Source organism: Clytia hemisphaerica, unplaced genomic scaffold (assembly GCF_902728285.1).
Source record: "Clytia hemisphaerica strain Z4C2 unplaced genomic scaffold, Clytia hemisphaerica genome assembly, whole genome shotgun sequence".
NCBI lineage: Eukaryota > Metazoa > Cnidaria > Hydrozoa > Leptothecata > Clytiidae > Clytia > Clytia hemisphaerica.
In genome coordinates, this window is record NW_027104416.1 from 38,064 (window position 1) to 51,405 (window position 13,342).

General features: G+C 35.4%; 1 protein-coding gene across 1 annotated transcript; it reads left to right on the forward strand.

Annotated features, from left to right (window-relative positions):
• The first annotated feature begins 1,049 nt into the window (after positions 1-1,049).
• Positions 1,050-8,578, forward strand: LOC136820266 (3'-5' ssDNA/RNA exonuclease TatD-like). The gene is made up of 5 exons (XM_067076462.1): positions 1,050-1,213; positions 5,092-5,530; positions 6,044-6,353; positions 6,503-6,701; positions 7,739-8,578. The coding sequence occupies exons 1-5, from the start codon at positions 1,153-1,155 to the stop codon at positions 8,026-8,028; spliced, it is 1,299 nt and encodes a 432-aa protein (XP_066932563.1). The 5' UTR covers positions 1,050-1,152; the 3' UTR covers positions 8,029-8,578.
• The last annotated feature ends 4,764 nt before the right edge of the window (positions 8,579-13,342 follow it).

Below are 13,342 nucleotides of genomic sequence, written 5' to 3' on the forward strand. Positions count from 1 at the left end.
TCCGGTGGCAAAAAGTATCCTTTCGCTACACCGGACGCAATAAGTCCGGTGTCAGTCCGGTGTTGCATACAGGGAATTTTGGACGGACATTAATGAAACAAAAAATTAAGAAACACCGGACCCACCGGACTGCTCATGTCCGATGGTTTGATTGTCCGGTGGAAAAAATATCCTTCTTCCACACCGGACATCTGACTTCCTTAAGTCCGGTGTAGAGATTGTCCGGTGGTAAAAAAAATTCTCATTTTACACCGGACTTTCGCGTGTCCGGTGTTCGTTAAGTCCGGTGCGTCGGCAGGGTCCTCCTCTGCTCTTTGAAAAAAGGTCTATTGCACCCTGCTTTTAAGAAATTCTACAATTTTGATAGCCATGTAATTTGCACAACTACTCAGAAGTTGAGCCCATAACTAAGAGGATTTCCCAGACTGCTGGATAGATACCCCAGCCGCCAGAGCTAGCTGACAGGTCGTAGGCTAGCTAGCTAGAAAAAAAAAGAAAATCTAAATACTGGTTTGGCTTTATACTTAACATGCAAACAAAGTCTCACAGGAAGGAAATAAATTTTGTGTGTATCAAATAATAATAATGATGTACACAATGAAGTGTGTTACCTGCCATTCCATATAAAAAATTCTCAAAAGTCAAAAAGCCAAAAGCCAAGTGAATTTTTGATAAAATTTCATTTTTGGTTTCTCCCACTACAAGTTCCGCCATTATGTTTACATTAGAAAATATGTTACCCGCGTTTTCGACTAACCGCGGTAGCATGTGAAACAAAACGCGTGAGAGTTCATTGCCGGCAAGTTTTTCTTAAACGCGGGCGGGAAATTCCGCTGTCTAAAAAATCACCAGCTGATATTTATTTGATTTGCCATTGAAATTTCAACAAATTCGAAAATTTCCCCCAAAACATTTGATGAAAATTACCTAGGTAATAAATTGAAATTTCTAATGCCTAATTTTTCCTTTTTTGTTACAAAGTCAAAAGAAATTGGAGAAAAATTCCTCTATCTTCAATCTATGATTCCACCCCAGCCTCCTTGGTCCGCATTTTGCACGTGTTGAGCAATAAGATTCGCAGGGCCGTGACGATCTCCTCTTGCCATCTGCATTTCGGTTGGAGCTGATTTCGCTTAAACTTTTCTATTAAAAATGTCAACTGGTACAACAGTTGCAGCACCTGATGCACCTACAAATAAGAAAATATATGTTGGTAAGTTTGTTCTTCTAAAGTATGATGATTTTTGATATTTTTTATAACATAAATTGTGGCTTACTCATTAGCATATGTAACCAGCAAATTGTAACTATTAACTGCCCATTTATGGATCTGCACGTGTTAAATCAGATCATGTTATGACTTAGCAGGTTTTACTTCAAAAGCTGAAGCTCAACCACTTTTTTCCTTTAACAATTTTGATACACCATCATTCAAATCAGAAAGTGAAGATAGTATACTACATGCTCTGATGAGCAGGTTTTGGCCTACTTGAAGTTAAAAATTTCACATTGTCGATTGGTTTAGATCTACTAACCTGCAAATTGAACTAGTCAAGTTAAGACCATACTGTATTTTATCATGTGCCAAAAAGTATTAAATTAAACCAGACGGTGTCAATCGAACGAATCGAACGCCGAATCAATTGATCACAGTCGAATAATTGCGATTCGATTGTCGAACGCAATCGAATCGCAATCGAATATTACCCAGGATTTGCCGTTCGATTGCTTCAATTACGTTCGATTGTATTCGATTATGTTTGAGTACGTTCGATTGAAATGATTTAGATTTTATTCGCTTTCGTACTATACTTAATAAGCGCTCGACCGCCCCACGCTAAAAAGCTCTAACAGAGTGATCCAATTTAATTTAATCGCAATCAAACTCATCGAACATAATCGTAATCGAACCAATGGAACATAGTCAACTATTAATCGAACCACCAATCTAACCTTACTCGAACGCAATCGAACACAATCGAATATTACCCAGGAATCGGCCGTTCGATTCAGATTCGATTACGTTTGACAATCGAATCGCAATTATTCGATCGCGTTCGCTAACGTTTGATTGGTTCGATTGCGATTTTTGTTCGAAGTTGTTCGATTGACACCGTCTGGATTAAAGGAAGAAATTTTGGTGGGAAGAAAATTTAGCGAATTTGTCTGAAATCCACCATTATAAGTTCCAGCCAAACTAATTTTTTCAAATTAAATTTTTTTCTTTTTATGGCCAATTTTTCACAATTTACCACTGATATCAATGTTTTCAGCCTGATTTCAGATTTAAAAATCTGGCATCCGCCAAATCAAATTCTCGCCAAAATAAGCTTTTTCCATGATCCACCAAATTAAATTCTCGCCAAAATAAGCTTTTTCGGCCATCTGCCAAATGAAATTCCTGCCAAAATTTCTTCCTGTACAATACCATAGTGTCCTCAACCCATTTAAAAAGGGGATTCTGATTTGGCCCCATTTTTTAAGGTATGGGGAAAATGAAAAATTTAAATAATAAAGAGGATGAAAACCAGAAATTTTGATTGGGGGAATTTCACTGATCTCAAGGCGATCTCGTAGAAGACCTGTTTAAGCAATAAAATCAGCAAACCTTACTTGAACCAAACTAATTTTTCAACAAAACTTCATTTTTCAAGCAGTTTCAAGGCTATCATTTTCAAGATTTCTAAAACTTTAAACTTGATAAGGCATTTTTATGTTAAAATAATGTTAAATTTATGTTAACCAAACAGGGGAACTGCAAAATTGTCATATAACCAGGCGATGCCAATTGAACTGTTCGATTACCAAACCAAATCAAACAGTCATTGAACCGAGATTTTTCTGGTTTGATTACTGCTCGATCAGGTTCGGTATTTCATGCGAAGAAATTCTGGTTCGATTACAAAAATTGATTCGATGGAAATAATTGGGGGAAAGCAAAAAAAGAGGGGTGGACCAAATAAAATTTTAATATGGCGGGGATAAAAAAGAGGGGCACTGTCTGACTTTCTTTCTTTTGGTGAAAAATCTTAAAATTCAATAAAACCTCTAAAAAGTTTTCGCTTTCGCCGGCCGTCGTACAGCTTTACCGAAAAATTTGTCACTTTTCAACTTCCAGATGAGGAAAAATCTTCCCAAATGGGCAGAAAAAATCTGAGTAAATTCTTCCCATCTAGGAAGTTTTCCCAATTCGGAAGAATCTTACCGATCAGGTTAATGTAGACTGTTAGAGCTGTAGCATCAACGGCTGCCAATACCCCAATTGGAAAATTGGATATGAGCAGGCGCATTTTAGTACTGCATGAGACAGGAGTGATTAATGAGAGCAAATGCAACTGAAGCCATCGAACAGCAATTCCTGGGTGATATCGATTACGATTTGATTGCGTTCAACAATCAAATGACAATTTCTTTGATTGCGTTCAATTTACACTGGCAGAATTAACTGAACCCTTTTGTGCAATTGTGCGATTTTGAACTCTTTCAAAGTCTGGAACATGACCTGAACTTGTCAGCACATGTTTTGTGGGGGGTGTTCAGGTCAGGTTTTTGGAGGCAAAATCCAAAATCTTGTAGCTGAAACTTTGCTTGAATATTGTTCTTTTAATGAACCTTTGCAAGGCATATTTTATATCACAATTTTCATCAGAATTTCATGCCCTTTTCCCTGGGACCAGCAGATTTTGAATATTTTCGAAGAATTAAAAGTTTTGGTTTGATTGAAAGGTCGACAATATTTCAGGAATGGTCACGCATGTGCAGTAAGTATGCAATGCGTAAGTAAAAACAAGTGCAAGATAATAAATCTTTTTCACACAAAAGAATGTTTCCATGCATATAGTAAAATTGAAGGTTTTTCTGTATTTTGTATCAAAAAATTATATTGTAAATTCGTTTGAAATCAACTTTGCTATTTTTTGTTTGTTTACAAAAACAATAGAATGAGAGGTCACATCTCGAAACAACTTTCAATTTTTCATTTTGCTTTGAGATTATTGTTGTTTAAAGAAGTAGCTTTTATCTATCTGACTAAGCACTGAGGTGTCGCCCTTTCTGGTGCTTCCTTTCCTCCAAATACCGGGTGACCCAGAAAAAGTATAAGGGTTTGGAGATTAACTGTGTCTGAAATAATTTGAACTTTTACGTAATTCTTTTCACATTGTAAAGATGAAAGGCATACTTAAACTTTGTATAACTTTTTTAGATTTAGTTAGTGGTTCTCAAGTTTTAAGCTTTTGAAGTCAAAATTCCCTTTGAAAAATGTCAAAAATCATCAAAAAATTTGGTATCAAATTTAATTATAATGCTAAGCAAACCTGAGAAATATTTCTCCCACCGGGCCAGTCTGGAAATAGTGCACAATACTTAAATCTATTGATAAAATTGTTTTGCTTAAAATTTCTGTTATGATTTAATCTTATTAAGCTGGGTGTCCACTGAAAAAAAGTAAGTTAGTCTCAAATACCTATTGACAACAAATAAATCCAGACATATGTCTGGAATTAAAAAATCTTTTGTTCTTTTTAAATACAAAGTAAAATATAAACGGTATAGAATAAAATGTTTTCATTTTTTCATCACTTATTTTTTTCGCCCTATCGCAAATAAAACAAAAAGTATTTAATTGTCTGGAATTATTTTTTTGCGACAAACAAATTTGCGACAAACTTATTTTTTCCAGTGGACACACAGCTTTAAAAAGCAAATTCCCGGTAGGGGTCACTAGTGGCCGCCCATAGCAGTGCCTATAGACCAAGAGTGAGGCCTAAAAGCCATATTTAATCAGTGTGATAAACAATGCTGAAGGCGTCTGGAAAGGATGGCTTTGTTCATTTGCAAGGGCTCAGTAGAGGGCTCTCTAGTAAAGGTCTTATGTAAATCCTATGGAGGTTTGCTGGAGAAAAACCTGTCCTACCTAGGGATTGGTTAGGGATAAATCTAGATTTCCAGGTCAAGAAATGTTTTGATAGCCTAGCAAGTCAAAAAGGTTTTCATGTTCATGTCTGAGACCAGCTGAGACAAATAACTTTGCTGTGATGTTTTTTCCATTATCATCCATCTTAATTATTGAATTCTTTATTTTGTGTTTAGGAAATCTTGGAACCAATGTAACCAGAGATGACTTAGTAAATTTGTTTGGACTTGCAGCCACTCCATACTTGAAAACCTCATGTACAATTGAAATTGCTACTTGTGAAAAAACTGGAAAATCAAAGAACTTTGCTTTTGTTAATGTTCCTGAACATGTCCATAGTGAACTTATGAAATTGAATGGTATTGAATTTTATGGACGACAATTGGTTATCGAAGAAGCCAAAACAAAAGATGATGAGAAAAATGATGAAAACAAAGAAAACAGAAATAAACAGCGACCTTACAACAACAACAGACGTGGACGTGGTGGTTATAATAGAAACAATGGTAGAGGTGGTAACAGATATGATCAACGAAAAAAATACACTGTTCCAGCCATAGAAGCAGATCAAGTTTTTTCTTTGGTTGATGGCGGATGCAATTTAACAAATCCAAGGTTTCCTCAAATTTAAATCTAAGATTTCCTCATTTAAAGAAACTGAACTGACAAGCTTGTGTAGTGCTAGAGTTCCAGAGACAAATTTTAAGAGCTGCCGTATTACTTTGACAAAGTTTGCCTGCAAATGTTTAACTTTGAGATGTAGAAATAGGTCAAAATCAGTTAAAATACTATAATAGTACGTTTGCTACTGTTTGGTATCATATATATCATACTTCCTTTTAGCTACTTGTTTCAAATAAACTCCCCTCTATAGGAGGGGTTATTCAAAGGGGCATTTATGGAAAAATTTTTCCTCAAAAAATGTGTTTATTTATAAAGTAACGGTAATGTTCTAACAAACCAAAATTGTTGTAAGCAAAATAGACCAGAATAGACATGAAACTTCTCAATTTTATTAAAATGCTGGAACAGCTGATGATACTGAAATCTTGGAATACTGATCTTAGAAGCGAAGGACATTCTACTATTCGTCTGAGCAAAAGCTATAAAGTCTATCTATCATTTTAGATTCAACCAGTTCATTGACTACGTTATTGCCCGTGCATTGAAAGGTGGTATTCAAAAAATGGTTGTCACAGGACTTAAAATGAATGGATGTAAATCAGCAGTTGTCATGTCTAAAACAAGACCAAATATTTTGTATGCAGCTGTAGGCATTCATCCACATTTTGTAAAGGATGACTGGACGGATAAATCACTTAATCAAATCGAGGAGCTAGTGAAAGATCCTTGTGTTGTTGCCATTGGTGAATGTGGTTTGGATTTCAATAAAGACTATTCCCCAAGAGAATTACAAGAAACTGCCTTCAAGGAACAGGTAACCTTTACATGCTGAATTGCGTAAAGCTATATGAGAAGTTTGAGATTCAATTGGCTTGAGAGTGTCTTGAAAATAGCTTCTCGTCAAGCTACATTCACACATTGAAAATTGAAGAGTTTGAATTTTTCTTAATTTTTGTTTCACAGATCAATTTGGCTGTTCGCTACAAGAAAACTTTACTTGTTCATGACCGTGACGCTCATCAAAGTATTTTGGATATTCTTGAACCTTTCACTGATGCCCTTCCACCAGTTATTATTCATTGCTTCACTGGAACTAAAGATCAAATTAAAGCTTATATCGACCGTGGATATTATATTGGAGTAACTGGCTATCTTTGTAAAGGTATGATCTTGCTTTGAACCAGATTCTTTTCTTTGGATTTCATCCTATTTTTCTGATTCTTTTCACATCTAGGTATTAATCTATTTCTTTCCCGAGGAATGTATCATAATAATCTGATGACTATCAATATTTTTGGGCAGACAGAGTAGGCTTTGGTCCAGGTCAGCCATGAACGATTTGGTGGATGTGGCTGTGTTTGGCGTTAAGAAATCTCATAACACATCCATGGAGTATTTTTAAAGAGGTTAGGTAAATGAGATGATTAGAGAAATTTCTAATACCCTATAACCATGAACATATAAACGACTGGACATCCATCTCCTTTGTCTTTTTTTAGAAAAGGCTGCTAGCTTCGTTGCCGCCTCGTTAAAAGCATAAAATGAAACAATAGATTTTGATGATATACCACTTGGGAGTACCTTGCGAACAACGTCAAAACTTCGACAAAAGTCTCTGTTGTTCTAATCTTCTCAAGTCTTTTATCTATATCATAACAAAGATAACAGAGGCAAAATCATCGTCAGCTTGTCAAAACTCAGACTAATATTTCTAAATTTTGACTTAAAAGTGTCTAATAATTTTAGAGAGTGTCGCATTCTAATTTCGATATTCTTATGACACAGGCTCTAAACTTTGGCAAGCTATTTTTTTCAAGTCATCAAAAAAATTATTGGAGTGACAAAAGGGATTCAAAAGTATACACGCAGTTGAAATTCTGCATTTTAGAGTTGAAAATGTTGATAAAATATATTACAAACTTGTGAAAAATTCGAAAATAATTTTTTTGTACATTAGGAGTAATGTTCAAGCTCTATCAATACTTTTACCTAAATAATTCAAAGAAATAAAATTATGACGGAATATTGTCGGATTTTTTATACCAATGTTGAAATACAGGCGGCAACGAAGCTCGCTTCAAAGAGACAATAAAAGATAGATGTCCAGTCGTTTATATGTTCATGCTATAACCAAACAGTTAAAGTTAACCTGCAGTCCCGTTTTTCGCTGTCCACTCTTCTCATTTTTTTCAATTTCAGAAAAATATGGCGGCAGTCTTCGTGAAGCAATCAAAGACGGTACTCTTCCATTAGACAAAATTATCGTTCAAACAAATTCTCCTTACATGACACCATCTGTACCACAAGCAGAAATTGATCCAATCAGTCAAACATTACTCAATTCGTGTTGTGCAGATAACGAACCGTGCACGTTGTCAGTCATCGTCCGTTACATTGCAAAGCTTATTTCACAAGAGCCGAGTCAAGTTGCAGATGTCACAACTGCTACAGCTATGAAATTATTCAGATTCACCAAAAGCGAAAATTAATGAATATATAATATAAATACAGACAATTTTAGCTTTTAAATTAAGATCAAAATGCAGATGGCAGGTAAAATGATGCAGTCATAAATTCTCTTAGAATTTGAAGCATTCGTGATTACATTTTTGTGTTGGATATTTTTGGAAAGAGCCATCGAAATTTTTCTTTTTCGTGTTTTTATGAGATTTTTATTCGAGATTTCTTTATTCTTTTCATACCACTTTTCATTTCTTGTTGTGTTCGTTCCAACTGAAAAGTTGTTTTTTTTGTTTCATTTTGATTCTTCTTGGAGATTTATATTAGTCATATAAAAACCTTTCCAAAGTCGGTTACTGCATCAATTTACGGTGGTGGACAGGGTAGCCTCACACCAACAGGTGTGTGGTCGCTATGTCTACCAGACATTTGATTACCGTGGGTATAGCAATTTTTACCAGTTTTTGCAATATGCACAGTAATTGAATTAATATATTCCCTAGTGAGTTTATTTTGCTAGGGTAGGTATGTATTTTATGACTATTTCATCCTTGTCAAAGATACAGACCGCTATGGAAATGCTTTCCTTTCAGATTATTTTGCTTTCCCCACCTTTTGGACCTGCCGGAGAAATTGAAAAAGTCAATATGTTTTTTTTTTGTCATCAACTTCATTGAGTTTTATAAAGCTTGAGTAAAATCTAACCTTTGGCCTTTCCCATGTAAGAAAAAGTGAAGCTTTAGTAATTTCCCATCCAGACATCATGACGACGGATTGTATCTAGCGGTTCCTACATCCTTTTAGTCTGAATCGCAGACCTCTACAAAACTCCAGGTAGTGTAGGGAGCACGAATCCGTTTTAGTGGATGCCAGCAGCCTAACATTCTTTTAAATCTAGCGATAGATTTTACTTTCAATCCGGCATATTGTGTGAAAACCACGCGCATCCTGAGTTGGTCACGTTACCTCAAACTTGAACCCAGTCCCTTCCTTGTTATGGTATTTAAAAGTATACCTAGACTAGAGTCTATTTCTGAATGAACTTTTTTATTTTTATTATTATTAAATTCTCTTTCATCACCAATACGGTTTGGTATATATATGTTATGCCCCTTAAAAATATATACAGAGCGATTAACTACAATATGTAAATTAAAATTTCGTTTTTCGAACTATATAACGTTGTTAAAAAAGCAAATGAAAACAGTCAACCTGGATGGGTTGGAGAGACTCCGTACACCCGGAGAGCGCTGTATTTCCGCTACGGGGCCTATCCGTACAGAAGTAGAGCCTTCCCCAGGCGACACCACAGATATCTAAGCCCGAAGGGCTAGATTTGCAGCTTTAAGCTTTCTCCAGCAAAAAAAAGTGAAGCTAAAATTTGACTTTTTAAATTTCGTGCCGATGGATAGGATCTAGCATTTTGATTGTTTTCGGAGCGCGATATCAAAAAAATTAGGTGGCAAACGCTATTTCACATCTCTCAAACCGGTGAAATTGCATATTTTAGTCACGTGACTCTGGTAGGAAATCCTTCCAAAGATGAGCTTCACTTTTTGAACAAAGCTGCAAATCTAGCCCTTCGGGCTTTACAGATATCTGTGGGCGACACTAGATCCACTCGTAACCCATGCGGAAAAGAGGGAATCGCCTAAGTAAAATTAAAAAGGGAAAAAACCTCAGCTCTCGGCGATTCCCAGTAAATATGAAAAGAGCGAATAAAAAGCCGAAGGCAGCACTAAATATAAAGGAAAACGCGTGAAGAAACAGTCCAACTGACGCTACCTAATAACTGAAATTATAAATTTCTCATAGTGTAGACAAAAAAAAACAAAAACTAGAGCGTCTAACTACAATGTACAGAAAGTACGATAGTATGTAAGCTCAAAGATTCCACTAAAGTTTATGGAACGATAATAAGAATACGAAAATACCTCCAAATTTTGAAAACAATCGATCCCTTGGTTAGTCTACACAATAGACAGCTCCAGGCTTTTAGGCCTTACTCTTGGTCTATAGGCGGCCACTAGTAGCCCCCACCGGGAATTGCTTATTAATAGGTTTAAACATAATAGACAACTTTCACAAAAGATGTTTCAATAGAGATTTCAAATAAAAGAATGTTTAAAACACAGCTGGTTGGCTTAGGTTTCGAAACTTTCTATTGTATCATTAAAACCTCAGTGCGCATGCGATTTATCCGAATAATTTCAATATTCAAAACAAGAGCAGTGCTCATATCCCGAAGAGTAGGAGTTTTACGCTCGAACGAAGGAAGATATGACGTAGCCTATCCCTTGGTCAAAGTTTTCTGTTTGTTTCTCGTGAAAAGGAGACGTGATTTAGTCGTTCTATAAGCCATCACAGGCGAAAAAGAGCGAATATCGGAAACAATCTTGTTAATTTCGCCTAGCGAAAGTATTACAATCAGCTTTCGTGGGTCGTCGCGGGTCGGAAAAAAATTAGAAAACGAAAGTACTTGATACGGTGGACGAACTCACTAAAATTAATTTACAAATTACACGCTCGTATAACCACGGACGATTTTCGTAGGTTTTCTTTGGATTACGTCATATATCTTTGTGTCTTTAGCTTCACAGTTTTTGTTTTTTCTTTATTTTCTTATAAGCATATACTTTATAAGAATCAAATCAATAACTCTCGATAGACGGTGGTATACCTTTCGGTAATTAGTTCTTACAAAGTAAACAAAGGACGGTGCACAATATGAGCATATTTATTTTTCATATAAGCATTTACTTTATAAGAATCAAATCAAAAACTCTCGATAGACGGTGATATACCTTTCGGTAATTAGTTCTTACAAAGTAAACAAGGGATGACGCATAATATGAACATATTTATTTCTCTTGTAAGCATATACTTTATAAGAATCAAATCAATAACTCTTGAAAGACGGTGATATACCTTTCGGTAATTAGTTCTTACAAAGTAAACAAGTGATGGCGTGCAATATGAGCATATTTACTTTTTATAAAAGCATATACTTTATAAGAGTTCTTAAAAATAAAAAAACAATTATTCTTAAATTGGTCTTAATTTTTAGTGATTTTAAGCCTCGTTGTTCTTGTGAAATTGTTTCATCAAGGCTCGATGTAAAGTAGATCTCTACTTCTTGTTTTTCCCATGCAGTTCAAATTCTAGGCGAAATTTTCGACTTTAAGTCGTCTTGTTACTATTGTTTTCGAAAACTCGCGAAGCTTCTGATTGGTCAAGCGCTTAAATTCTATCGTAATGTCACGTGACCTAGGTGGGATTTCCTACCTAACCACTGGCACACTTTTCAGCAAAAGTACGCCATCTAGCCATTCGGGCTTTAGAAATCTATGGAGGGGATGCTCCTTTATTATTAGAATTCTAAGAGTTGTTCTATTTTTCTTCACATAGTTCAGTACTCTAGGCTTACAAACTTTACTTTACAATTTTTTTCGCGAATAAATGAAAATGAATTTCACACGAAAAATTGCTTAGAGAGCAAATATTTTTAATTTTTTAAATTACACGCTTTTTTTAATAAGAATTTCCATGATTAAAATGGCCAAAAAATTAAGAATATTCTAAGAATATCACCATCATGGAATTTTGCTACTCAAGCTAAGGTAAGAATGCCATTTTTAGAGCATTTTCAATTATAAATTGTCAATTACCCCCCAAGTAAGGCACACTCCTTTCACAAAAAAATGCCATCTTATGCTTGAGACGTATGTACTAAATGTTAAATCAACGATGTAAAAATAATAGATAACCAACTTGCCTTGATTCTCAAAAAACATCCGTGTTACGGTTGTAAAAATATTAATGGCATTTTGCATCGTAAAAAGTGCAATTAAATAAAAACTTGCTTCATTTGCAACCTTCTATTGGACAAAATCGATCACGTGATGTATATTTTTCCAAAATTTGGGTTAGAAAAAGTGTATTTTCCTATAGGCAGCCTCACAGAAGGAATTTTTTAATTAGATATTATTACGCACGGAGCGAGCGTTAGCGAGCGGAGTGCGACTCTTTTGGCAAACGCATGCGCGTAAGCAAAATTTACAAAATTTCAATGATATGCGGGCCCTAAAAATGGAAATTCAGTTTTTTTTCAGCTTTTTTTTCGTCTAGCCGCTATTCCACCATGTTTAGCCTCTGGAATGTTTAAACTTTGAAAATTTCGTGAAAATTAGCGTTTTTTAAGAAGAAGTCGTTGCAGTTTCAATCTTTCGCAAATTTAAAAACCCACTTTCCCTTGGAAAAAATTGACGTTTTTTGTTTTTTTGGGACCCTTGGGGCACAAGGTACCTGTTGACCGCAAAAATTCCGAAATTCGCGAATTGTCCGTTGATAACATTAGGGGTAAAGGGACCCAATGACGTCACGGGTTTGGGAAAAACTTTAAAATGCGATATCTCGAGTTTGAAGAGGAGTTGGGAGGTCGTTGACCCCGCATTCCATCGGGAATTTTATGGGGAATGAGATGGGAGAGTTTATAAGGCTTGAGTAGGACTTTCAAACTTGGCTGAATTTTTAGCCATTTTCAGCTGATGACGTCATCAAAAGAGAAAAATGCGATAACTCGAGATTGGAAAGGAATTGGGAGGTCGTTGACCCCTCATTCTATCGGAAATTTTATAGGGAATAAGATGGGATTGGAAAGGAGTTTGGAAATGGCTAACCCCTCTTTGGATCGGAAAATTTATCGAGAATGCAATGAGAGAGGGGTGTTATGAGGCCTTAGGACGAATTTAAATAAAAATTGGTTAACATTTAGGTAAACAGCGTGAGAAAATCAAAACAAAACAGCCGAAAAGAACTGAACTCTCGAAATAAATAATGGAAAAACGTAAAAAAAAAATATTTTTTGATGAGCTCTTATATTCTATTCTTTCCAAAAAGTCAGTGAAATTAAAACTGATGAAATATATAGAAATTATTACAAAACTACTCGACACACACGTGACACGACCCAAAGCAAATAAATTCAGCTTTCGGCACTTTCGTTCGTTTCGTGAAAACCAAACAGTTCTTTTTATCAATGTATACATAAAGACTTGAAATTCTTTAATACTTGTCAAGAATATTTTCCATAATAAAACGAGGGAAATTCAATGTCTTTGATTAAACCAGGTAACGAGGGATTTTTGTAAAAAAGTCTCTTGTGTCTCTCCCAATCCTCCACACACCACACAAAAAACTGTGTCTTTGACTTTTTAGCATCAATTCTTCAACAATCAAAACTTCTTACTTCGAAAATTCGACACGTTTACAGCTTGACGATAGTTGAAAGTCGAGAAGTTCGCCCCAATTAGTTTTTGTTGCAAAAATGTTCTTTCAGACCAT

Coding starts and splice junctions, on each gene's coding strand:
- LOC136820266 (XM_067076462.1), top strand. CDS start 1,153: ATGTCAACTGGTACAACAGTTGCAGCACCTGATGCACCTACAAATAAG. Junction 1,214..5,091: donor AAATAAGAAAATATATGTTG/GTAAGTTTGTTC, acceptor TTTTGTGTTTAG/GAAATCTTGGAACCAATGTA. Junction 5,531..6,043: donor TGCAATTTAACAAATCCAAG/GTTTCCTCAAAT, acceptor CTATCATTTTAG/ATTCAACCAGTTCATTGACT.